The sequence below is a fragment of the Tenrec ecaudatus genome, chromosome X (genome assembly GCF_050624435.1).
Source record: "Tenrec ecaudatus isolate mTenEca1 chromosome X, mTenEca1.hap1, whole genome shotgun sequence".
In the NCBI taxonomy this organism is placed as follows: Eukaryota; Metazoa; Chordata; class Mammalia; order Afrosoricida; family Tenrecidae; genus Tenrec; species Tenrec ecaudatus.
This window is the reverse complement of record NC_134548.1, coordinates 5,434,454-5,461,565: the sequence shown is the minus strand read 5'-3', so window position 1 is coordinate 5,461,565 and position 27,112 is coordinate 5,434,454. Positions and strand designations below refer to the sequence as shown.

The following is a 27,112-nucleotide window of genomic DNA, read 5'->3' as shown; positions in this document are numbered from 1 at the left end:
TGGCCAGTGGAACCTGACTCATCATGACCCTGTTCCATGGAGCAGAAACCTCTGTGTTTCCGAGGCACTCATCTTGATGGGTGCAAACTGCTGGGCCATTTGTCCTGTGGAGCTACGGGGTTCTGTCAACCTTTCTGTTCGCAGCCAGGAGCATCACTACGGTGGCCCAGGGCTCCTGTATGTGACTGTTCACCAATGCATGCCAGGGAGCGCAAAAGCCAGTGCTGAAGACAGTGCATGCATTTCACCTTAACTGATGAGCTCTGGTGGCAGAATGGTTACACACTGGGCTGCTAACTGCAAGGTCCGCGGTTCAAAACCTGCAGCCGCTCTGCAGCAGAAAGGGAAGGATTTCTACTGTTGTTAGCAAAGGATTACAGTCTGGAAGCCCACAGGGGCAGTGCTAGCCTGTCCTATAGGGTCTTTTTGGGTCAGCATTGAGCCAATGGCAGTGAGTTTTGAAAATGACCAAATTTTAAAGGCACAAATTAAAGAAATGCCTGGGCTCCTGAACAACGAAGTGCTATCGTGGATGAGACGACAGCCACTGGCCTTCGGGGAATTGGAGACAGTGATGCCCCTCCTCAGTCATTGTCACTGTTTCAGTCGGCTCCTGCTGGTCACCAGGACTCACGGTGACCTCACACACAATAAACAGCACCCAGCCGCGCGGCCCTGAGCTGCTGCCTGGGCCCTTCAGGCTGGTTTTCAGAACTGGCCCCACTTTCCTTCTACCCCGGGTGATGGGGATATCAGCTGAAAGCTGCTCAGGGTCACTGCAGCACGTAAGCTGCCGCTGGCAGACAGGTGGTGCCTGCACACGAGGAAGCGAACCTGGTCTTCCATACAGACCAGAAGTCCACTTGTGGCTCTCCACGGAGAGAAAGGCCAGGGGCAGCTCTGTAGGACAGCAGGCGAGCTTTCCTCACACCACTGCCTAACTAGCACAGCCATATCTTTCTGCCAGCCACACCCCCCCCCCCCACGTGCTGTTCACTCAGACACACCAAGAAAAGCACCAATGGTCAGGAGAAAAGTGCCAGGGGTTAGAGCAGCATGCCACGGCCACCAGCTCTGCGTGACATATGCTTTGCTAGACCCCCACAAACATTGGGTCCCCTCGGTACTGGTCCCGCTGCATCACTTGGGTAGTATCCCAACACCAATCCCATTGTCATGGAATTGTTTCCAACTCAGCAATTCTGCGCAGGGTTTTTGACCGTCTATCTTTATGGGAGCAGGCAGCTTCATCTTTCTTGGGCGGAGCTGCTGCTGGATTTGAATGGATGACCTAGAGGTTAGCAGCCTCATGCCGGGCCCACAGAGAGCTCACAGCCAATTCTTGCTGTTATAGGGCACTCAGGGAAGTGGCAGATTACAATTCAGGGTCAGAAATGCTCAGGATAGTTGTTCAGTCAGTCATGCCCACACACAGCTCTCTGGTCCTTAGCCTCTCCACCTTGTGTTCCCTTGGCCTTGACCCAGTTTGGGCAACATTACAAAGCTCTTTCAGCTGTATTGATAAATGTCCCAAAGGCACTCCATGTCTGTCTAGTGGTAAGCCTTACTTGGCCAGCATTCAGCTCTAGCTCCATGGATTGGCAAACCCAGTTCTCCAAAAATGTCTACAAGTAAGTCTCCTCCCCAAGGCACTCAGTTTTCTCACTCGCTCAGTGGGCCTGCTCTGTCTCACCCTCTTGGCTCTCTTCCTCTGTTGCCTTCTCTTCTCTCTCTCCTGGAGTTTCAGTGCACAGAGAACTGGGGGTCCAAAAGACTCGCTCTATTCCTTCACGGTAGTGAAATCTCAACCTCTCCTTCTGAGATGGCTCATTTTTACAATCTCTCAGGAAGGTAAACTGGCCACTCCTCAAGGTAGAGTTCCATATACAGCCCACCACCCCACGTGGGTGCCATGTTTCTGAGTTACATTATCAGCAAGCTACCCAGTCCTGTTGGGGTGGGGCCACAGACACTTCTCTTTGCAAAGGCCTGCTCAGCCATTTGGTGGGAATTGCAAAGACAATGGCTAGCAGGAGAGGCATGCAGGTGATTCACTGTACCGCCCACAGAACCAAACTCAGAAAAACAAAACACTGCCAGAGTCAATGCCGACTCACAGTGACCCACAGGACAGGGTAGGACTGCCTCCGTGGGTTTCTGAGGTGTAACTCTTGTTCTACATGGGTAAAAAGCCTCATCTTTTCCTCTCAGAGCAGCTGGAAGTTTCAAACTACGAACCTTGTAGTTAGCAAGCAGTCCATACATAACCTCTATGCAAGCAGGGTTCTTTCCACCCGTGGGAATAAGGCTAAAAATGAAATCATGGCGAGGCATATCAACCAATGTTGAAGTTGTTCCTTTTATTTAGATGCACAATTGGTGCCTATGGAAGCAGCAGTTGAGACAAACCATAAACTGCACTGGGCACACCTGCTGCACAGGACCTCTTTTGCATTTTAAGAGCAATCATGCAGCTGCCCTAAGCTATGGCATGTTCACTTGACTCCTATGCATGTGCAAGGTGGACAGTGAGTAAGAATGCGTGCAGAAGTCATACCCTGGAACGTAGGAGATGGTAAAGAACAGTGAGTGCACTGTGTCCAGCCAAGAGCCACAGATGGGTGGACGCTCCTCAGAATCAGTCGAGGCTGGTGAGACATACTCTGGACATGTGAGGACTATGAGGCCCTGGAGCAGGTGAACCTGCATAGTAACCTGGAGATAAGTTGGATGGACACCACACAGGTACTGCCATTGAGGGACTCAGACCCATCCATGGTGGTGAGAACAGCATGGGACCAGCAGCACTTCTGCTGTGCACAGGCTCCCTCTGAGCCAGGACCAACTTGACCCCGGGGTCGTAAACGGTCCATGCACTCGGTTGCTAACCAAAGGTTGGACAGTCAAGTCCAACCAGAGACCCCTTGAAAGACAGAGCTGGCAAACAACTTCCAAAGGTTTAGCCATCGGAAATCTGAGTTCTTCTGGCACACGCAGGTCACCAAGAGCTGAGAGGACCCCAGTGGTAAGTGGGTGACAAAAAACAAGATGAAGGATAGCGATTAGGATTTGTAAAGCTCACACTGCACTGGCCAACAACACTGTGTTACACACAACAGACCGCATGCCACAGCTTCCCTTGTGCAGACTGGGCCCAGACTGAGAGAGCATGTGGCTCAGCAGAGAGTGCTACATGTGTGGAGAGGGCAGGCCTGAGGTCAGAGCTGCCCTGGAGCTGCCTGGGTGTAGAAGGGGCAGATCAGTTAAACTGAAATGGAACAACGACAATTTAGCTGGTTGGGAAATGGTTGAAGTTTGGGCTGCCAACTGATGTGGAGCTACCACAGCCTGCTGCCCCTCAAGCTGAGTGAGAGCAGGAGCTGTGAGCTGCCCCCTCCGGCTCTGTGAGGTCTGTGGACTGTGAGCTGTCCCCTTGGGCTGCGTGCCCACCTTTTTCACAGCAAGGTCGTGGTCCAGGTCGCTGGCTGTGTCCTCCTCGGCCTGCTGCTGCCCCTGCAGGTCCTTCATCTTGAGTAGCATCTCTGCTTTGGCGGCCGAAGTACTGTAGTATGTGGAGTTGGTGGTCAGGGACAGGGTCGTCGCTGCACCCGACTCCTCTTTCCTGGGGGACATCAGAAGGTTACTCACTGAGACGGTCTGCCTGACCATGCCCCTAGCACCCACCCGGGTGTGGCAAGTAAGTAGCAGCAATAATGCGAGGACACCAGTCCAGGGGACAGATGCTGACAGGGAGGGGCAAGGTTACAATGACTTCCAAAGGTCATGGCAAATAGATCAAGCTTGAGGAGTCACTGGAAGACAAAACAGTTGCATGTCCAACTAACTGAGAAGTTCACAGTTCAACCCCACGCGGAGCTGCAGAGAAAGAAAGGCCTGGCTATCTTCTCCCTAAAATCACAGCCTTGAAACCCCATGGAACACACTTTGGCCCCAAGGTGGAGGGTTGCCAGACTCGGATCGGACACCACAGCCACTGAGCACAGTCTGTGCAGCGCTATCCAATCAACATCACCACCAACCAACCGCAGGCATGTCCGAGGGGAACCTGTACCCAGAGAGGAGGGTGGGAAGATGCACAGGGAGTGGGGAGCCTGGGGTCTGCACCCAGAAAGGAGGGGGCAGGTTGTCTGGTGGGCCTGAGCCAGGGGAAGGTGTGTGTCACCAGCAGCTCCTGTTCCCTATTTCTTGGGTCAGTGCAGTCCTATTCTCCTTTTTGTTCTGTGCCAATGACTGCATGGTGACTCACCCCCACCCCCACCCCCTGCCCAACCAGGAAAGGAGAGTTTGTGTCTTTGTAATCTCACTACTGCTGAGCAATGCAGCAAAGGGCTTTCCCAAAAACTAAGAGAAACCAATTCAGCCACCTCTGTGTGAATAAAAAGTAAAAACCTACTGAACACACCCCCAAGCTGGCCCTGGTGCAAATCTGATCTGCTTGACACCAGCCGAATGAACGGCCATCGGAGCCCACCCTCAGGTGCCTCAGAAGAAAGACCTGGCCACCCATTCACGACAGGGAACACCTTGGACCCACGCTTGCATCTGTAAGTGCAGAATCACCATGCTTGGGCACGCACTCTCAACAGCAACCGGCAGCCGTGCAGCTCGAGCCTGTGTGGACTGCCCCAGGCAAGGAGCAGAGGGTGTCACCTGGGAATGCACAGCATCTTTGCGTGGGCCCCACCCTAGTCCTGACAGCTGGAAATGACTGCAGGTCATGGCAGAGGCCCCCCACTTGACCACTGGCTTATGAAAGGAGACCTCGGTAGTGTTCTAAAGCAAACACCCTACGCTGACAATGCTGGGTACTGGGGGTCCTTTCTCATCTCTCCCAGGCCCTGGAGTAATGGCTGGCCCCCTACCCCCCAGGTGACACCCTCTGCTCCATGTCTGAGAGTATCATAATGTGACAAGAAGCTGGGGCGATCCTGCAGCCCTCCTGGACACCCTACCCCAAAGGCCAAGCTGGAAGCAGGTAACCGTCACACCCTCCCCCCGCCCACACACACACACTCCCGTGTCCTGACGGACAGACAGACAAGAGGGCAGCAGCCCAAGGCCAGCTGGGGGTAGGGGTGGGGGTGGGGGTAGGGCATGGTGCTCACTTTTCCTCCTCCAGGGTCCGAGGGGAGGGTGCTTTGGGGTGCAGCTTTCTTCGCTGCTGGGCCTCTTCCAGGAGGAGCTCAGCCTTGGGGAAGATGCCCCCCATCAGGTCCATGGTGGTCTTCATCTTCACACTGGGGTCCAGGACGTCAGCCAAGGAACGGTCCTTGCCGACGATTTCGCGGGCCAGCTCCTCGGACTTGAGGTCCTCCTCCGTCTTTCCTCGGCCCTTCCCATAGCCCAGCCCAGCGGGTGAGGCATGGCTCTCGGGGGCGGGGGGCTGGCTGCGAGAGGGTTCCCCGGGCTCCGCGCCCTGCCGAGTGTACACGCAGAAGCGGGAATATGGGTTGCCTGCTGAGCTCAGCATCTTGATCTGGTCGCGTCCAAGGGCGCTGGGTAGGGCGGGCGGCTCGGTGGGTCGTGCCAGGCCCTGGCGGCTCTCCTTTTCGGGCTGGCTCTCCGAGTGCACGATCTTGATGGGCACCATCTTCACTGTCGTGTTGTTGTCCATCACCCGCTCGATCCTGCAGCAAGAGTTCCAGTCAGAAGGCACTGCGGGGCTGCCCTCCCTCCCAGCCATGGGTTCCTGACTTCAAGCACTCTTACACCCACCCCCTGGTGCAGGGGCTGGCATTCTAGTCCTGGGCACATCCTCAGGGGCACCACGGCTGCATGCTTCTACAAACCCAGATGCTCTCTCACTGAGCAATGCCCAGCCCCCCTCGGACTTCCTCTCACAGGCGCCTGTGTACCTGCACCTAACCTGCAGTGCACCATCCGGCTCCCCACCTCATCTTGCTACACTCAACCCACTCTTCCAGGGCCCCTGTCCTGCATTCCAGCCTCCCTACACTGCACCCCTTCTCCTAGTGGCCGGGCTCCGCTCACTGCGCGCATCAGTGCGTAAGACTCTGCCATCAACAGTGTGCACACTGGCTTTGTGGCCAGGAGCAACTCATCCTCCCTTTTTTAAAGTCCAGTGGTGTTTCTCTGCATTTCCCCGAGGCCAGGAAGGCCCGCTCCTAGAGGTGGCTGTGGCAGGAGTGCTCGCTGCCCAGCACAGGCTATAGTGAGAGTCCTGTGCATTCCCCCAACTCCTGAAGAAGCCCTGGTACCACAGTGGTTAAGCACCCAGTGCCATCCGGAAGGAGGGCACTCTGAATCTACCAACGACCCGGCGGGGGAAAGATGTGCCAGCCTGTTGCCAAATCGATCCCAACTCACAGCTAGCTGCCCTATAGGGCAGAGCAGGGCGGCCTGGGCGCTTCCTGGAAGCCCATTGCCCACCTTCTCTCTCCACAGAGCAGCTGGTGACCTGAGCCACTGACCCTTCTTTTAGCTGCCAAGCGCTTAGCTCCTGTGCCACTAGTGCGGCTCTTCCAGAGCTGCTGCCCCTTGGACACCTCCAGGGGGTCCTTAACAGTCGCTTAGCGTAGGAGACAATTGGATGGCAACAAGCAGAGCTTTGGTTCGGGTTCCCACCCTCCAGCAACAACCAGTCAAAGAGCAAATGTCTTTATTTTATCTAGTGTTTCACAGACGTCTCAACTCTGTCCTAACTTAGGAAAACAGGGACGGCTTAAACCAAGAACCAAACTCACTGCCATCAAGTCCATTCCAACTCGGACAGACCCTCCAAGGGCAGGGAAGAACTGCCCTTGTGAGTCTCCAGAGTGTAACTCTTTATGGATGCACAAAACCTTATCTTTTTCTCTCAGAGAAGCTGGTGAATTTGAACTGCTGACCTTTCAGTTAGCAGCTCCATGTTGCCACCAGGTCTCCACGTTGCCACCAGGGCTTCTTGGAGACATGTGCAAACCTAAGACAATTGTGGTGCTGGAGGAGAATACTGAGGATTGAAAGTACCAGGGATTACTAAAAGGATAAACTGATCTGTTTTGGGAGAAGTTCGGCCAGAGTGCTCCTTGGAGGCAGGGATGACGAGGTTCCCTCTCACATATCTAATAAAAAGGGAACATGGAGAGACAGGGAGGGTCCCCGAGATGATGAAGCTGCAAGCCCCAGAGGGCCAGGAGTGGCTGCCCGGTGCTCCTGAATAAATGCTGGTTTCACACTACCAGGCAAAGCTCCCCCCTATGACACACTCCATCACTGTCCTTCGGAGCCACCCACTTGTCACCATCATGACAGTCCCTCCTGGCCCTCTGTGGAGACACTGCCATTGGCTCCAGACTACTGCGGCCCAGCTAACATCACCACACAGCTGCTCCCCTGTTCTGGTTCCCCGTCCTTATTCATGGGGCCACCTTCCAAACAAGCCTGAGGTCCCCGCTTCAGAATGGCTGTGGAGGGTCCCAGGAAGCCCCCGGGGTGGAGGGGGCCTTCTGCAAGCCCCGAGAACCCAGAGGTGTGGGGCTCCTGGTCTAGGGTTCTACCTGGTGGCGCTATCATCATGGATGAGCAGGGGGGGCTTGTCAGTCAGCTTCTGGGGTGCGAACTGAGGGGATGGGGAGCGCGAGGTCTCCATGGTGGCTGCTGGTGGCTGCCAGGCCTGCTCAGCATTCATCCGCGGGCGGTCATGCTCACAGGGCACGGCCGGTGGAGCACAGTGGGGCCTGGAGAAGGTGGGAGGGCTCTGGAAGAGAGGCAGCCGGTCCACGGGGTTGGGCGGCGGCACCTCGGCTGTAGGTACAGCCCCCTCGGCGGTGTCCCCCGTGGTGTCTTGCCCCCTGGACCTCCGGGGCTCCTGCTTGTGGGATGGGGACTGCAGTGGGGCCAGCCGCTTTGTGACAGAGGAAGCGCTCGGCAGTCTGGCGTCCCTTTCTCTGTCAGGCAGGGATGAGGGCACACTGGGGGTGGGGGGTCCCAAGCTTCGAGGTGGTGGGTGCAGGTCAGCCGGGCTCTCCTCTTCCACTGTGTATCGGTAGTCCCGGGGCAGCGTCCCGGCTCGGCACCGGCCTTTCCCGAGGGCGTCCAGTGGGGGAGCGCTGGCTGCAGCCAGTGGACACTGGTCCTCTGCACACAGATGTGGCAGCTCCGCGCTTCCTGAGGGACTATCTCCCTGACGCTGTGTGCTGGCCACTCTGCAAGACAGAAGACACCATTAGCCAATGACCCCCACCTCCCTCTCCTGAGGACACTGGACCCCACACCTATGTAGGGAGCTGCTGCCCTGGGGTCAGCTCCGACATCCAGCTCTCCACGTGTGCACCACTTGTGCAGGGCACATCTGTGGGTCTTTCAAGGTGAGCGTTCTCGGAACTAGATCACCTGCCTGACTTCTGAGACACTGCCACTGGATGGGTTCTAATCCCCAAATGTGGCCAACCACCCCCTACCCAGGGGGAAAACACATTACTCAGTGGCCCCTGGCACTAAAAGCTTTTGTATTATACCCCACCCCCATCCAGGAAAAAGCATAGGCACCTCTTTTGGAGTCCCCTCCCCCCAGCACTGCTCTCCAGGGGTGGTATCATCGACAAACACCAGGAAGTGCTGTGTCTGGTCTTTCGATTAGAAGTGTTTGTACCACCCAAGGGCCCAGGCACAGGCAGGTGGCTTAAATCCCACCCCACTTAACTACTGTAAGGCACCCACCCCTTGAACATTTCTGCACCGCTGCCCAGCCCACCGTAGCAGGTATTCAAGTGCCCTTGAGGCGACACTGGTCTGCATGCTGGCAAAGGAATCCAGGTTCACAAACGCAAACTGAATGTTCCGGTTAAAGGAAGAACAAAGCAACAAACCAAAACCACTGCCGTCGAGTCAGTGCTGACTCACAGCGACCCTGTGGGTTTCCAAGACAGGAACTTGACTGGAGTAGAAAGCCCGGTCTTTCTCCCAAGGAGCGGCTGGGTGGTTTTGAACTGCTGGCCCTTCAGATAGTAGCCAACAATTTTAGGCCTTAATGTTTGTGCACATTGTCCCTCGCTGCTACGCTCCAAGCCACTTCCTTCTAAGAGTGCTGATGCCTTCACGTGGCTCCTGAGAGACTGTCCCGGGCTTTCTCAGGGCTGCAGGTCAGGGCAGGGGTCAAACCAGTGGAGTGCGACCATCATGCTAGGGGAAGCAGAAGGGCAGTGACGAAGAGAAGGCCTTCCACAAATGGATGGGCACAGTGGTTGCGAGAACAGGCTCATGCAGAGGAACCATGGTGAGCATAGTGCAGGACCGGGCAGGGATTTTTTTCCTCTGTTGTGCACAGGGTCACTATGGGTTGGAACTGACTCAATGGCCCCTAACAACAACAACAAGGTGACAAAACCAGAAAGAAAGGCACCTTCTTTGGGGAGCTGACTACCGGACCATAAGACTGGGCGAGGGAGTGGGCGTGTGTGTGCACGCGCGTGCCCACATGTACCTGTGTATCAGCACACACACCACAGATGACCACGCACCAACAGGCAGGCCAGCAGGTCCATTTGAGCTAAAGGACCTGGGCCAACACCTGTCACACTTGTCATACCTGTCTGGAATTTGCTGAGACACCTTTGCAGAGACGCCTGCTACTTTCCGGCTCATAGGGGTCAGATGGGACACAGACGACGCATCCCCACTTCCGGGTGATAGTTCCCTGGTTGATGCCTCAGTCCTCAGAGACCAGGAGGTAGAGACCAAGGGCAAGGGGAGAAGGAGCCCGTTTGCTACCAGGCCAAACAGACCTGCCCAAGACCTGGGCATGCAGTGGCCTTGTTCAGGCGGTTTCCTCAGGTGCTTGGTGCCAGGGCTGCTCAGGGGCCGAGGCCCCCATCAGTGAAGGCTGCAGCCATGACAGAGCAGGCCCCCAGGGCCCGTCCACTTTTCCACTCACTACCCTCAGGGGAAACTGCTGACTGCAAAACCGGCTTCACATGCCTGCTGCTGTGGACAGGAGACTGGGCCTTTCCATGACACCCGCAGCTCAGTGCCCAGCCGAACAATACATTCACAGGGGCTCACTGGGCGAGGTGCTCCCCTGAGATGGGAGTGGCTGCGTGGCTGTGCAGTGTGTGCCGAGGGAAATGGTATGCGTGGCCAATGACCACGATCCAAGTATGAGTCTGTGTGTGTGAGTGGCATGTGTGCACCTGCAGTATACGTGTGCGGTTGTTGTCTGCTGGATGTGTGTGCTTATGTACATGTGCACATGTGTAACTGGGTCAGTGTGCACCTTGTGTATATGTACAGGTGTGTCTGTGTACCTGTCTGTGTGTGCAATCTGGATAGATGCATGGACTCCCCCATGCACATTCGTCTGGGCTGGACGTATCTGTGTTGTATACATAGCTGTGTCTGCGTGTACCTGCCATGTACTCATGTAGCTGTGTGTGCTGTGTATGTGTGCAGATGCGTGTTATCTGTGTGTGGATGAGCCAGGGCGCCTGTGCCTAATATCCCGGTTCTGTACTTTCAGAGATAACAGTAGAAGAGATGGGAGTTCTTCACGCCACCAATCCAGTTACCCTGGACATGCAATAGGGACCCTCACCCCTTCTCAGAGAGCACACTCCACACACGCCTTACCAATCCGCCTGCCTTAAATCTGCGAACAAATCTGATTCCTCCTCGCTCCAAGCTTCCGGGGGAGTTCCAACTGTCAGCCTGCTGCTTGCAGCCAGTGCTCAGCCATGACTCCCCCCCCACCCCCGTCCCTGGACGCTCAGACCTCCACACAGACACCCTCCTTCCTAGGAGGCTCAGACCCCAACATTCACTGCCACTGAGTTGATCCCAGCACACTGTGACCTCTTAGGGCAGAGGAGAACTGCCCCTCTGGGTTTCCAAGAATGTCACTCTTCATGGGGGTTGAAAGTCTCACCTTTCCTCTGCAGAGTGGCTGGTGGTTTCAAACGGCTGACCTTGTGGTTGGCAGCTCTACGAGTGAGTAACCACTATGCCATTGCTCCACCACGCCCTCCTGCCCACTGAGGCAATTACCAGTCCCGGCAGCCTTCCAGAAGAGGATGCCCACAATCCAAACACTAACTTGTTACTGAGAAGCCTCTGCTCTTTGCAGTGTGCTTATTTATCTCGCTACATGGCCTCGATTTGATCCCCACGACTTCAAGCCCTGATGTATCAGTGTTCTGATGTGCTTCCCGAAGTTAAACCAGGAGGACAGATGGATGAGTGTAACAGTGGCCAAGGAGAGAAAGGAGTGGCAGGCAGTGGTGAGACACGGGAAGGGGCCGACCTTCCCTCAGTGAGCAGGGTCCCCAGGCTGTGTGCCAGGTGTGGGTGTCAGAGTTGGTTTACTTCTTCAGCGGGAAAATTCATTATTTTACCAACTTAACATTGGCAGGGTGCAAGCATGGAGGAGGAGTCCGGTTCTCCCACCTCAAACAAGGGCATGGGAGCCCCAAACACTTACACCTTGACCTGCCGGCTCATCAGACAGCCGGCCCTCACTCTCACTGCAATCTTCACACATGCCCCCCCACCCCCCCCCACCCAAACAGTTGTTGAGGAGGTCATCTAACGCAGGGAAACCCCAGGGGTCATGCCTGGTTTTTTCCAAGTGCATATTTTTCATTGTGGTTTGGGAGAAAGCTTAGAAAGTCCAGTTTAGCTTTCCATCTGACAACTGACACCGATTGTGTTCTGTTACACCAGTTGCAGTCTGTAGAAGCAGCAGCACTCTGCCTGCTTCCCACCGGTTCCCTTCTCCTTCTGTCCTCCTGTCCTACGTCTGGTTTCTGGTCTTGTTGGATGGTGTGTTCCGAGGAGCCTGGTCTACATGAGGGAGAGAGGCACCCAGTCTGTCATTTGGAGGAAAGGTGACCCTGAGCGGCTTCTCTGTCAGGTTAGCAGAGTGTCTAAGGACCAGTCTCAGTGGGCCCACCACAGGCTGGGAAGCTGCAGCACCACATTCATATAAATTCCAACTTTAAATACACAGGTCAAAATTACAAGGTTGGGTCCACTTATGTGACTTTGGAGGAGCCCTGGTGGGCAGTGGTTTCCATTGGATTGTGACCCACATGGTTGGCAGTTCAAAACCAGCAGCAGCTCAGAGGGAGAAAGACTGGGCTTTCTACTCCCATAAACAGTTACAGTCTCAGACACCCCCAGGTGCTCACTAGGAGTCAGCACTATGTGAGTTTATGGGACTTCGGAGATACATAGTTACCATTACGTATGGGGCATTCTGGGAAGCCTTGCTGTGAACCACATTAAAATCTAGTTAGAACAGGGCGTGTTGTGGCCATCAGTCATGAGAAAGTCATGCGGTTCTGCAGTTTCCCTCCATCACAAATGCACCGGGCCCCAAATCCTGAAAGTGTTCCCTGAACTGATCCACATTCAGCCATGGAGCATCCCGTCAGACTGCAGCCACTCCCCAAACACAGCAAGCTGGCTTGGATTCAGCGTGTGGCAACCTCGACTCTACAGACTAGGTGCCTGCAATTCCCAGTTCTTCTACTTGTCACGGCCTTCCAATGGGACCGCTGGCACTGCTTTCTGTCCTAAAATAAAACCAATGTTAGCCAAGTTATACCCCAGAGAACCTCATTTGCCAGCTTGTGGCTTCTTAGTCTTCACTGCTGAAACCCTGAGTGGGTTGAACCTTCAAAGACACGGTCCACCCCTCCTGTCCCCCAAACCCCCCTTCCCCACAATAACATCAATAAAGGCCAATGGGAAGGACATGTAGCCCAATGACAAAAGTTAACTGCATCTGTGCAGGGATACCCCAAAGAGAGAGAGAGAGAGTGTGTGTGTGTGTGATGCCCATGTCTGTCTTTCCTTCCTATGCAGGCTGACAGCACACTACACACGAGACCTCAGTGCAGCCGAAGAGGCCTGGGTCCAGGATTTTGGGAGAAACTCATGCTCCCGGCTTCTTTGGGGAAGAATCCCAATTTTTCTGAAGGTCAGAGAAACAATATAGCTATTGCTGTGTTGTTGGGTTGTTTTTGTTTTTTTTTACTGCAGTGGTTTTAACAAAAATGTGTGGCAAGCATGCTGCCCACTCTGACAAGTGTCACTCACACCTGAGACTTGAGGGAGGGACAGGGGTCTGGAAGGCGAGGTGGCCTTGGAACCATACCAAGGTTCCAGATGGCACAGGTTTCCATCCTGCACTTCCCAATCCTCGCTACCCTCCTGGCACCCGCCAGCCTACTGCTACTGTCAGACCACAGATGTGACTGTACAAGATGGTCACTGTGGCCTCTGGTACTAAGTCAGGTCCTCCACCAGACCTTTGGGGTCAAGGCTAGTATGGGATAGCTCACCGCCTTAAGTGCCGAGCTGCTAACCAAGAGGTTGGTGGTTTGAGCCCGGCAGAGGTTCTAGGATGTGGTAGCCTGTAGTATGGGGAAATATTGCCTCAGAAACCCTAGGGAGCTTTTCCAATCTGTCCCGAGGGGCCACTTCAAGCCAGAATGGACTCAGTGGTGGTGGAGGTGGGTTTTCAATCACTTTGCTGGAACGCAAAATGAGCCCCATAGCCCTGGTCCCAAGGCCCAACATATGCATGCGGCAAGGCTTTGTGAGCAGGGAGGAATTTCTGCAGAGATCTTTCCGAGGTGACTCTTTAAAGAACTGGAGGATTCCTTGTGCCACTCCAGGAAGTTCAGGCATCTCCAGGGAATGTGGTGGCGATCAAGCCGGCCCCAGACAAAGCAGCTCCAGACCAATGTCCACCCAGGGACAGGTGGGCGGGGCGGCACGGAGAGCTTATCCAGCTTCCCCACTCAGGACTCCTGAATCCCCCATGCCGAAGAGAGGAAGAGGCGTGCATGAAATGCTTGCCACAGACGCAGAACGTGCCAGCGACTCGAGAGCAGCGTCCGCCCAGAGCAGCAGGAGCAATTGTGCATCCAAGGCCATTGTCATTGGCAGTGGGCCCCAGCCTGCATGCCGCATACATGGTGACTACGGACAGGGATGGTGCTCTGGGCTCCATGTGAAACCTGACCCGAGTGGGATCTGCTGGTAGCTCTGTGAATGAGGGCTGCCTGCACAGCATATGCCTTTGAAAGCGTGTACATCCGTGAGAGCCGGCGAGCAAGAACACACCACACACACACACACACACACAAGCATGCACACACCAGTTGGTGACAGACGGGGGAAGGAGAGAATGTGCAAGTGTTTTTTTCCTCTCTGCGTAACAAAATAAGGCGCAGGCATGTATGGCTCCTTCCTCCCAGTCTCCTCTGCCCCCAGACGCCCAGACCGTGAGCAGAACGCACCCTTGCGGCGTCAGCTTGCAAGGCAAAGGAGGATGCCTCCACTCAACCAATTCTGCACCAAACCTCCCCTTGATGGACATGAAAGGTGGAAAAATGCTATTTTTCATTCCGTCCATCACTTTCTACATCTTAAGCTGCTGGGTTGAGGCAGCAGGCTGCAGAACTAAACCACCGCCAGGTAGATTTCCGAAAGCCTTTCTCCAAGCAGCCAGCACATGCATTGCAATATGCACCCACCCTCCCACCCCCATCTCACGAGCTGGGCGACACAGACGCACACTGGGTGTGCGTGCACATGCGTGTGCATGAGTGCATGTGTGTGTCCACAGCTACGGGCAGCAGTTTCCTTGTGAAAACGGCACTCTCCCCACACAGAAAGCTGCCTCACTGAGCACAGCCAGCATTCAGAGACACGCTAAACCCAACTGCCCGTTTCCTTCATCACAATAGCGAAGGCTAAAAGCCCCATGCATCAAAAACCTGAAGGAGTAAAGGGTCTGTGTCGAGCCCGTCACCAGTGAGGGCCATCAGGGCTTAGGAAAAGGCAGAGGACAGTATGGATTCCATTTTCTGCACCAATATCTCCTAGAGACTGCGTTGAGCCCGAGCCCAGCCCACTGCTGTCCCCCTGACAAGACAGGCACACCTGATCCTGCTGACCGTTCCCTCGGACCGGCTGACTTACCATTTTCTCTCTAGAGCATCCGTGTTCAGGGCTGCAGCGGACAGCATCCCTGCTTGTCCTCGCTGCTGCTGCTGAGGAGGGACAGGCAAGGACAGGCAGATCTGTGTGTGACGTCTCCGCGGCCAGTCTGCAGGGAGGCGGGTCTGCAGACTCACGTGCACAGCTAGCAAGCAGGAGCCCAGCTCCAGAGCGGCTCTCCCTGCCTGGGGCCACCCGCTAGTGGGGAGGGGCGGGAGGCAGGAGGCCAGTGCTGCCCCTCCCAGTGCGGAGAGAGGCACTGGCCCCCAGCCCCGCTGCACTGCCAGCCAACAGTGCAAACAAAAGCTGCAGAGGCTGCATGCACACCCACGCCCACGTGACCCCATGTGCGTGTGCATGCCACGTTCCAGGGCAGTCAGCACTGGGCGGGCCGCAGGCAGGACCTGTCACCCCAGGGCACTATGCGCACTGTCTCTGCAGGGGGCCTCAGCCTCTGCACCAGGGGCTGGTAAGCAGCTGCCTCCAGAGCCAGAGCAAAACCTGCTGACAAGCCCCAGCAACAGCCAGGGCACTCAGCCACTCCTATCCCAGGTCCCGGGGGTCTCTCTCAGCTCTGGGGTGAAACCTGAGACACCCCCCCTGCTGTCTGTGCCCACACCTCCCAAAGGACAAGCTCCTGCAAGCCCATGGCCTCAGAGAGTGTGGGTCCAGTCCTATGTCAGGTCACTTCACAGGGGTGGTTTCTGCCCTCCGACAGGCTCCAGAGACGTCAAAGCCGACTCTCCTACAGGCTTGTCTTCCTAGCACCCAAAGGCCCGCACCTCCTCGTGGAGGCCCGAGGTAGCCACACATGTGTCTGCATTGTGTGGGGCCCCCACCGACAGCCACGGTGATAGCACAGCGGGAACAATGAAGAAAAGAGGACACCCCAGTGCCCCCAGCTGTGTCTGTCTATATGCCCAGGGTCATTACGCACTCATTAGGAATCTCATCCATCAACCCAGCAGCCAAGTGCTTCCACTTGGGAAGAAAACCAAGGATCTCTGGGCTACCCCGCCTTGCTCAGGCCTCCCAATCCGCAATGGTCTGCATTGAAGGTCCCTGGGGCCCCCAGGACCTCCACTCCCAGTGCAGACCAAGACCTCGCTGGGTCCCTGTTATTCAGAGACACCGCCCTCTCCCCACAAGCAAAATGCCCAAGCCACCAAATCCTGGGTTTCAGCCGCACGCCAGATTGTATCATGCCTCAACCTTAAGCACAGTCACGGAGGCTGTGGGCTGCTAACCAGGTCAGTGGTTCAAGTCCACTAGCCGCTCTAAAAGAGAAAGATGAGGGAGGCTGCAAAGAGGACAATGTCAGAAACCTTACTCTGTCCTCTAGGGTGGCCAGGAGTCGGAATCGACCCAAGGACAGTGGGTTCTATCAACCCCTTCTCAATCCACAGCAATTCTTCCCAGTTCTTGTTCATTTCACAAAACTCTGGTGCTATTTTACGCATCTCCTATATGACTATGATTATAGCATGAGTGAGTGACTTCAAGAATCTATTTTTTTAAGTCATGTATTTATTAGGGGCTCTTATAACAAGCCATATCCATTGTGTCAAGCACATTTGTACATGTGTTGCCATCATCCTTTTCAAAACATTTCTTTCTACTAGAGCCCTTGGTAGCAGCTGATTTTTCCCTCCCCTACCCCCCCCACGAACACTTGATATTTTATAAAGTATTCTTATTTGCATATCTTACACTGTCCACTGTCTCCCTTCACCCATGTCTATGCTGTTCGTCAGCCTGGGTGGGGGCGTTATATGTCGATCATTGTGATCAGTTCCCCCTTTTCCACCCCCGCCCCCCACCATGGTTTCGCTACTCCCATTATTGTTCCGGATCTACTTTTTTAAAAAACACCTACTTGATTCTTTTTAACTGTGAAGGGCACCACTTGACCCCCTCAAGAAGTCCCGGGCCGCAGTGGCCATGTGTCAGGCTGCTCCCCACAAGATCAGCAGCTTGAATCCACGAGCCCCTCGGAAGGAGAAGGATGAGGCTGTCTGCTCCCAGCAAGAGCCCCAGCCTGGGAAACTCATTCCAAACCAAACCAAACTCACTGCCAGGGAGTTGATACCAAATCATAGCGGCCCTGCAGGAAAGGGTAGAAGTGCCCCCACAGGTTTCCAAGACGAACTCTTTACGGGAGTAGAAATCCCTTTCTCCTGTGGCGTGGCTGGTGGCTTTGAACTTGCAGTTAGCAGCCCAAAGTATGTAGCTGTAAGTCAGAATTGGCTTGATGGCAGAGGGTTTGGTATTTTACTTGACACTCTTCCCACCCCAGGCCTCCCCACTCCCACCACCACCCAAACAGTTTTACAAAGCGCACACCCACGTCATGCTTAGGGACCCTGATGGGAGACTGTTGACATGCTTCCCTGATAACCAAAAGGCTACAGGTTTGAGTCTACCCGGACACACCTCAGAAGAAACCTGGCTGTCTGCAAACTGGGGAGAACAGTTCCACACTGGCCCACACGGCAGTACCATGAGCCGCGGTGGACCATGTGACAACCTAGCGGCGTAACTCGGTGCTGGGTTCATCGGTGTTATAGCCACTAAGCATTTCCACACGCCTGTCCGGGAGACTATTCGTGCTACCCCCACCAAGAAGGAATGCCAGGTGAGTAGGTTTGGCAGGACTGATGCAGCCAAACAGGGGGGCCTTGGGTCTGCATCTTTTCCCCAGGCCCGACGCTTAGCATTTGCCACACACTGTTTGGCCAGTCCAGGCTACGTCACTAACAATGCACCACCTACCTTGGGCCAGCTCCCTGATCCTCTCCACCTGGGCCATGCCAGCGGCAGCGAGGGTCAGGCACTGGTGAAGGCTGTCAGGATGATGCCTGCCAAAAGGAGGTCACTGAAAAGCTCTTGCAGGACTTCCTGTTTAAATGCAGGGGGCCGGGAAACTGAGTAAAGGGCTCCAGATCCACCAGAGGGAAATCTCTGAGGACTGTCATCTGTGTCCGTGGACAACTGTGGCACCATGACTGGATGGGGCTCTAATGGCTGGCTGCTGCACAAACCTTCCCTGATAGCACAAAAGTACCACTTTGCAAAAAAGAATGGATCTTTCAGGCCATACACGCGTTACTTTCCAAGTTCTCCTGGAAAGTTGAGAAGGCAGGACATTGATTTCTCACAGGGCTCACACCCAGTCTTCAGCATGGGCGACATCGTCCCCACGTCACTGCCAGAGCTGCAGGCTCACACAGTGCCCTGGGAGGATTCTGACTCAGAGCCTCTCTGTAGGACAGAGCAGGCATCCCCCGTGAGTTTCCAAGACCAAGACCGTCACTCTTTCCCGGAGCAGAAAGCCCATCCTTCTCCCGAGGCAGTAACAGTAGGTCTGTTATTGCTGAATCCACTGTTGCTGGACGCACCTTCTCAGGGGGTCCTTGGTGGTTCCGAGAAGGGCTGGTGGGGATGTGCAGAGTGCCCCAAACCTGGGATTTGTCTGAAGCTTCTCTCCTGAGGGTTTGAGGGCTTTCTTTCAGCAGTCAGTTTGTGGAGAGAGACCTCGTGGCATTGTGGGTTAGGCACTGGACTGCTAACCACAGGTCAATGGTTCAAACCCACCAGCTGCTCTGCAGGAGTACTTCGAGGCTGTCTGCTCCCATACAGATGGACAGCCTGGGAAACCCAATCTAGGGTCCCTAAGAGTCAGAAGTGACTTGATGGCAGCAGGTTTCGGTCAGCTGGTCTCATTGTAGCGTCTTGTATGTTGCTGTGACTTAGGAAGCTCAGCCTGTTTCACAGTTTCAATACCAGCAAGGTCATCTAGGGTGAGCAGGTATCAAAAGAACTTCCCAATGAACAGAAACCAGCAAGAAAGTCCTGGAGATCTGCTTCTAGAAATCGGCCAAGGAAAGCCCTGTGGGCCAGGACCGCTCCCAGGCTGGGGCGTGCACAGATGAGCGCTGACCTGTGTCAGCACGTGCTTTCTCAGTTATCTCCACAGCCCTGCTTCCCTTTCTTTTTAATCATTTTATTGGGGGCTCATAACCTCTTATCACCATACAGCCATCCATTGTGTCCAGCAGATGTGAACATTTGTTGCCCTCATCATTCTCAAGACATTTTCTTTCTACTTGAGCCCTTGGTATCAGTTCTTCATTCCCACCCTCCTCAAACCCTTGATAATTGATAAATTATTATATCTTTATGTCTTTCACTGTCCAATGTCTCCCTTCACCACTTTTCTGTTGTCCGCCCCCTGGGAGGGAGATATATATATATATATATATATATATATCCATCCATCCTTGTGATCGGTTCCCCTTTCTCCTCCCACCTTCCCCTCACTCTCCCGGTATCACTCCTCTCATTATTGGTCCAGCCCTGCTTTTCAACTTGCTATAATTTGCTGCAAGGGCCACGCAGAACTCAGAATTCTGGGCTTTATTGTGGAAGCTAACAGGTGGAAAGGCTCAGGGTAGAGCTGTCCAATCAGCTTTTTAGGGCTGATATTACATGCCCAAAGGGCATGCCCCTGCTGAAAGCCTCAACCTGAACTCACTCAACTCCAGCTCCCAGAAGTGAATGCCAAGAGGCACCCCACTCCACAAGCCCAAAGCACCCAGCTTGTACTTCTCTGGGCTGGGAAGCACACTGCTCTGCCTCCTGGTGCTGCTGCTGCTGCTCTGGCATCAAAGCTGTCTCCTGGATCATGGAGGCTCAATGATCAGGGATCTCAGGACACGCTGCTGGCTCTCCCCACTCCTATTTCTGAGATGCCTTGCCTTATGGCCAGCAGGGTGGCCACCACTCTCAGCTGACCCATCTAATCCAAGCAGTAGCTCCCTACCTTCTTACCAGACCCATGAGGAAAGGCTGCTTGGTGGTGACAGGAACTATGGCTACAAGACCCACCTTAAAACACACCTCGAGTGGAAGGCCCTCAAAATGCACAGTGGCCACATCCATAGCCTTGTGCATCCCTGCGATCCTCGAGCCAAGAAGGACCCGGCAGCGGTTTCCTGTGTCCCACATGAGCCAGCCAATCAGAAAGTGACTAAGAGCAATGTCTAACAGGCTCCTAGCAGCAGGAGACACGGGAAGGCCTTTCCCTTCACCCAACGCTCACTACTGGTGGTGTTCATCTCACCTAGTCAAAGGGAACTTGCTGAAGCTTCCGCACTTCAGTAACGCACGCCTCCCCTTTCTGAAGGCCGGGACACATGCCCTGTGGGGATGCAAGCTGCCCCTTGGTGGGGCGAGGCATCTAAGTGATGTGAAAGTCTTCCTCAGGGAAGACTTGTCTCTTCCCTCCATTTTTAATTTTACTTCTGTCTGGGTGGGCTCGTGGGCATTGATTCATATCCGGGTTCATAACTAAAGGGTCCAGCAAGAACACCAGGGTTCTCAGCCACACCCAGCATCCCTGACCCCTTCTCCATCTCCCTACCTAAGCAAAACATGATACCCCCCCACCTATCACCGGGGGGAGGGGAGGTGGGGCTCATTTTAGACATGATGCATTTCTGTCCCAAAAGTTTATGAACGTGGATCCCTTTGTTTGTTCTATCTCTGACTTTCTTGACCTCCTCATGTGGGCCCATGTCTGTCCTTCCCCCCGTCTCTTCCTGTCTCTAGCTCTCCCTTTCTTACTTTTGGCTGATGTCTCTTCACTCTGTCTCCCAATCTCCCCTCACCTTGCCCCCTTCACTCTCTTTCCATTCTCAACACCTGGGCAGGACAGTAGCTCTAATAAAACCTGTTCATTCAAACCCACGCTCTGGGTCCGCTTTCCTTTTCCCATTCTAACAATAACCCCAATACACAAAACTCTCACTTCCATCGAGTCAGTGTCAACTTACAGCAACTCTGCAGGACAGGGTAGAATTGTCCCTGCAGGTCTCTAAGATGACAACTCTCTTTTAAAAATTATTTTTAGGGGGCTCATACAGCTCTTTTCACAATCTATCCATCCATCCATCCATCCATTGTGTGACGCACATTTGTACATTTGTTGGACAGCAACTCTTTACAGGAATAGAAGACCAAATTCTTCTCCCTCAGAGCGCTGGTGGTTTCAAACTGCTGACCTTGTGGCTAGTAGCCTACTGAGTCATCCCGACACCACCAAGGGGCTTCAAAGGGTCTGTGGGAAAAAGCCAGTTTGTCCCATCTCTCCACTCCATTTTGAAACGCCCTCACCTGACATGGTTGGCAGAGGCTTGTGTGCACACTTTCGTCCGTTCTGACACACCCAGCTCAACAAGTACATTCCTCAGTCTTGGGAGCGGTGCCCCTTGCTCCTTTGTTAAGAAAATAGTATTCCTAGTCAAGATCCGGGCACCGGCCGTGGTCTACCATCCACCGTAAGGGAGACCCCAGTGAATGCTCTAACAAGCTTGTGTGTACCCTGTAGGTTCACGCTTCACAGCGATTCTCAGTGAGGCAGCAGCATCCCATGCTGTGTCTTTTCACGGGTTGAAACTCTGTTGGAGTGACTGCTACAACATTAAGCAGTAAACACTTGTAATAAATCACACCCCAGCCGGCATTCACCAGACATTCTGATGTTCCTGTCCTTGAGCAATTCCTCAGATAAGAAAGGCACGAACAAAGCAGTCACCCTTGGGTGCTTACATTCCATGGGAACCCTGCCCCGCAAGGCCGAGCCTCAAGTCATTCCTTGTTAACTGAGCAGTGAGCTGACCAGGCTCTTGTGGTCCCCAGGCACCGTGTCCTGGCCCATGTTATCCCTGAACAAGCAAAACCAGCACCAAGGAGGCACCGGTAGGCACTTGCGGCATACAGCGCTCCTGCCTCCCAAGTTTACAGACTTGTGCATGACAGGAGGAGGGCCACCCGTGCTCCCCCAGTGCAACAGCCACCAAGACACAGTGAACTCATACCACAAGGAGCAGCAGAGACAACCGTCAAGGAAGACTTTCAAAACACCTGACAGGTGGCTCTCCAGGCCCCGTGTTCCTGGGCCCAAAAGGACACACACGTGAGACCAACACTTTCACCTCCTAGACCCAGAAACACACTGGTCTAAGACCAACACTTCCATCTCCCAGAGCTGGAAGCACAATTATCAAAGACCCCTTCCATCTCTTATTAAACCCACACTGATGAACCAGCTGCTGTCCTGGTGATTCCAACTCAGGAGGGCTGTGTGTGTGCCAGAGTATAGCTAGGGGACTATAACAGGTTTTTTTGTGGGTTTTTATCATGGCTAAGTTTTCAGAAACCGATAGCCAGGTCTTTCTTCCACAGTGCCACTGGGTTGACCCTCTGAACTTCCCATCTGAGTGCACATCAGTTGTACCATCTTCACTAAACGCAAGAGTGGACAAATTTCCCTGTTGAAGGTCAGATATCGGGGTCAGTGAAAAGTATTGCTACTAGGGGTCTAGTGGTTCATAGCAAACAAAGTATGTTTTAAAATCTCTGTGGTCAGTGGACAAGGTGTCTCAGGAACAGGTTTATCTCATTAATGTGCCTTAAAAATCCAATCAGAATAGTGGGATGATCATGATAGATTACCTCAAAGGAAAAAGTTTTGTTTTTAAATGAATGGCCGCGTGATAAGAAAAGGGCCAGGAATGTTGCATTGAAGCACTTTTCCCGCCATAGAAACCTGCCAGGGGCGTCCTACAGGGCTCTGCCTGGGAAGCCTTGGCCGACCCTTGATACAGCCTTGATCTGCTTACTCTCCTTTAGACGTGGAGACGCACAGCATCTCCACAGGAACCAGCCAGCCCAGCCATATTAGCAGGAAACCTACCACAAACACCGTGTCAACCAACGAGCGCAGATGGAGGGAAACAGGTACTGGGCTGGACCTGGCCTGTGACCTGCCTGACTCAGCCGACCCTATACAGTCAGTCCTTCCTTCTGCAAGCCAACGTCTGCTGCCTCCTGTGCAGCCAGGACACTTCGGCTCTGCCCTCTAGGAGCACGCAGCAAGCACTTCCAGCAGGACAGCGGAGGGCACCTTCTGGGGTCTCCCAGGCAGCTGTCCTCATGGAAGCCGACTGCCCCATCTCTCTCCTGTGCAGTGGCTGGCTGGCTCAAGGTCTTGCCTCTTCACCACCTTCTCACGACTGAGAAGTCAGCCAGCCTGAACCCCACAAACCTCACTTGCCCCATGGGCCTTCTGCCTGGTCCCAGACCATTCCAGTGGCGTTCGGGTGAGCTACACCAGCAAGGTGTATCTTTAGATCCACAGAAGACCAGGACCACACCTGGCCGACTCCCACCGCCCTCAGAGGGGGAATCCGAGGCCAGCCTGGGGGGCGTGGATTGTTCCTTCCCCGAGGAAGAGCTGGAAGGGGCTCTGCATGCAGAGAGGGCAGAATGGGGGAGGCAGGCAGGCAGGGGCTTCATTAGGAAGCCAGCATGGCACCACGGTTAGGCTTCAAAGACCAGGCAGTGATGCGAACATGGGCATACTGTGAGAAAAGGAAGAATGGTCACGTCAGATCACAGAAGCACCTAACTGCCAAATGACATCGCTAACAAAACCAAACTCACTGCCCCGGAGGGTTTCCCAGATTGTCACTCTTCATGGAAATAGAAAGCCCTGTCTTTCTCCCGAGGAGTGACTAGTGGTTCTGAACTTTGGACCTTGCAGGTTGCAGTCTGATGTGTAACCACTGTGCCACCAGAGCGCCTCAAGCGACATCATTACACAGATGCAAAACCATTGACAAGCATGGCCCAGCCAGCTGACAACCATCATAACCCACATGCTCCTCACCTGACGCCGTGGTGCTGGTTACCGCCAGATGTACACGGTTAACGCTAGCAATAGAGACACTTACTGCAGAGCCCTACGTGTGTGAGACCAGGCAAGGAGACAGCCGTGCAGTGAAGCATAGGTGTACTCTTTTTCCTGACCCCTGAACTCTTGACTCAGGGTCAGTGGGAGGAAGAATAAAGTATTCCAAGTAGAGGGAATGCGGGGGCAGTGAAATATGTAACGTGGCTCTTCTGGTCAAAGTCTCTAACTCACACCAAACGGCCTTTCCTTGCAAGGTTCTGTGGAGGAACACACTGATAGGCTTCACCTTGGAGTAATTGTGAACAAGATTCCCTGGAGTGTACGCAACCCTGCAGTACATACAATGAGCCCTCTGAGAAGCACTCTGGATCCCAAGATTCCTGCACAGTGGACCTCCTGGATCCAGATGACAGCTATGCCATCAGAGCAGCGGCAGCAGGACCAGGGGCCAGAGCACGGCACAGAGTGATGGCCTTCCCAACCCATGGAGCAAACGAAGATGAACGAGTGTTTTGTTGTGCAGGCAGCTGGCTTGCAGAGTGCAGGGCCTCTGGGTACTTAACTTGAAGCAATTGGACCTGTCGATCCATGGCAGCAGAACGGAATGCCTTTGAGCTCAGGCTAACTGGCAGGGGGGTCTCTCTGCATTTAATTTGGGGAGCGGGGGTTGCTGCCCTGACCCTTGAGCTGAATGCCCTCGGATTAAGGCTTACAGCAGAGTGGTGTGCCACTCTGGGAATTCATTAGCATACCTGAAACTTTGAACACATCCTGATAAACGACTCAACCCTGAGCATTTCTCACTGGCGTTACAACTTGTCACCTTCCTTAATAAGCCCTTTAATCATGAATTTTGTCTGTGTAGCCATTGCAATGGATATTAGACCCTAGAGATAAATTATAGAACATTAATTAATGCAGTACAGGGAGGCAGACAAGTTACAAAAATGCACAGGCCAATGACAAGTAGGTAGCTGGGCCACAGACTCTCCATGCTCCATCCTCCTCCATGCCCCCTCCCTCTTCTCTGGGTTTGGGTGGTGAAGCTTGATTGGCGGTGGGGTAGGAGGTGGTGGGGTTACTCAGCATAACCTCAGGGAGGGCAGGCTGAAAGTAGCTCCCAGACCTAAGATGCTTCTCTGTGAATTCCTTAGGTTTGTGGCACGCTTAAAATGCTGCCCATTTAACGTGCTGGTGGCACAGCGGTTAGGTGATTGACTGCTAATTCAAAGGTCAGTGGTTCGAGACCACCAGCCAGGGGAGAACATTGAGGCAGTCTACTTTCATAAAAAGGACAGCCTTAGAAACCCAAAGGGGCAGTTCTACTCAGTCCCACAGCGTCGCTCTGGGTCTGCTGGATGGGCTTGGTGTTTTGTGTTGAAAAGGCATCTGGAAACACTTGAATGTACTTTAAACTGCTTGAAGAGAAAGCCACAACTCACAGACCTGTTTTCCTTTTTCAGTTCAAGTGTGTGAGACTTCAGAAAAGGCATGACTTAAGGCAGATTTATACGAATACACACACAAACCTAAAACCACTCACATCGATTCTGGGGGAAATAACTTCTGGAAGCCAAATGTCCCTCTGACTGTTGACAAATGATGAGTGTTACAGGTGGGCTCTCCTTCTCTTCTCCCGAGTCGTGCCCATGCTGTTGTTGCTGAGACAGACAGCAAGGCAATCGCTTCTGCATGTGTCATCAGGCAGGGACAGTGATGCCCGAGCATGCGCGCATGCTCACCCTCCTTTCCTGAATGACTCTGCCCATGAACACACCACCACCCAAGAAGGTGCTCATCTAGCCTTGTGAGTTGCCATTTTCCATCTGATCCCAAGTCCACCGTTCTTCAACAGCACAATGCCGAAAGCATGGCGACTCTTTGTATTGGTTAGGCTAAGCCACCCAACCCTTTTCATTAGGAAGCTGAGCCAACGGTTAATTTTAAGAAGACTCCAGGAGATGACTTTGGCTTAGTGTTTAAAGCTGATCTCGGGACAATGGTTTCAAGGGTTCAGCCAGCCTCGAGGCTCCAGGAAGTGTGCAGAGCAGGAGCATCTGAGTCAATTCTGCTGTGCATTCCCCTGCTTACACTAGTGCTCTTCTATGGAGTCATTGATCTCAATATCAGGCAAGGCAGCTGGCGGACACCGTCCCGTTCCTTCCGGGTTCACAACAAGGAGGCAGCTGTTCAGGGAGGAAAATCAGCCAAATGTGAAAGTCCCGCATTAAAAGGGACATTAAACAAAAAGCCGTTTCAGGATGAAAAGTGTCTCACAGGAAAACAAGGGCAAGCTGGCCCCAGCTGTGGACACTAGCGTGTGTGTATGTGGCAGTTCATAGGAAGGCAGCGACGCTCAGAAGGAGGTGGTAGCAGAGGCAGCCTCGCCTTGGTGGGCGTTAGATTTTCTACAGACAACGACTTCATAGCTCTGACATGAAAGCAACGTCGTGTGGTTTAGTAGTATAATTCTTGCCCTCGACTCAACAGACTCCAGTTTGACTCCTGCCAACCCACCTCGTGTCCAGCCACGTCTGGCTGTCAGTGGAGGCTTGGGTGTCACTAGGAAGTAGGAAAAGGCTGGGCGACCTACCTCTGAAACCCCGCACAGAGGCCAGCGCCACAAGCCAGGCAGGAGACGGCTGCCTGTACACAGGGTCACTAAGGGCCAACTAGGCGCAGCACACAGCAAGCACACTCTTAAACTGACAGGATGGCTCACCAGGGAAGAAGAACGTCCACCTTTCTCCAGGCTCGGCTGGCTCCAGGTGCTGGTCTTGGGGCTTAGGGGCCAAGCACCCAAGGTCCCTCCTCACTCCACTCCCCTCATAACTCCCCCTTCCAGGTGGGGGGGGGGCACAAGCACACATCCACAGCTACTGGCAGGTTAGCTTTGGTTCCATTTCTGACTAAGCAGCAAAGCCCACTAGGTTTAATCAAGAAGCGTGACTTCGGGCCTCGATGGCAGTGGGAAAGTTTGCAAAGGCTGTGTCCCAGAAGGTGTGTGCAGGGTGCCTCCCACTGGAGGAGGCGGGACTCACTCACCCAGGTGGTGGCAGGGAGGGTCAGGGCAATACTGGAAGATGGGCGAGTTATTCTGAAACAAGGGTGGTCAAAGAGCCCACCGTAGGGTCAATGAGGTCATACTAATGACCTTAATGCATAAAACATCTCAGGCAAGAAAGCTGGTACACAGTGAGTGCTCTGCACAGCAACGTGACAGCAAGGCTGGGTGTCAATCTGCCACATGGACGCACACACAGAGGAGCACACACACTGACCGAGACACGGCTCCTGTCACACTGGGCAGTCTAGAAACACCCGGGGAGCCGTGACCAAGGGAACGCTGCATCTTTAAGGTTGACCACCCAGCTCGCCTCCTTCCCAGGT

At 54.0% G+C, this 27,112-nt stretch overlaps 1 protein-coding gene across 3 annotated transcripts in view; it reads right to left on the bottom strand.

The window, feature by feature from the left end:
- Positions 1-27,112, bottom strand: part of SHROOM2 (shroom family member 2) — a 102,818-nt gene that overhangs the window by 5,465 nt on the left and 70,241 nt on the right. For all 3 annotated transcript variants that reach the window (XM_075539455.1, XM_075539456.1, XM_075539457.1), the window contains exons 6-8: positions 7,521-8,168; positions 5,127-5,648; positions 3,451-3,622 (exon numbers count right to left, since the gene is read on the bottom strand). In XM_075539455.1, coding sequence (XP_075395570.1) covers positions 3,451-3,622; positions 5,127-5,648; positions 7,521-8,168 — 1,342 coding nt within the window. The remainder of the gene's footprint in view (positions 1-3,450; positions 3,623-5,126; positions 5,649-7,520; positions 8,169-27,112) is intronic.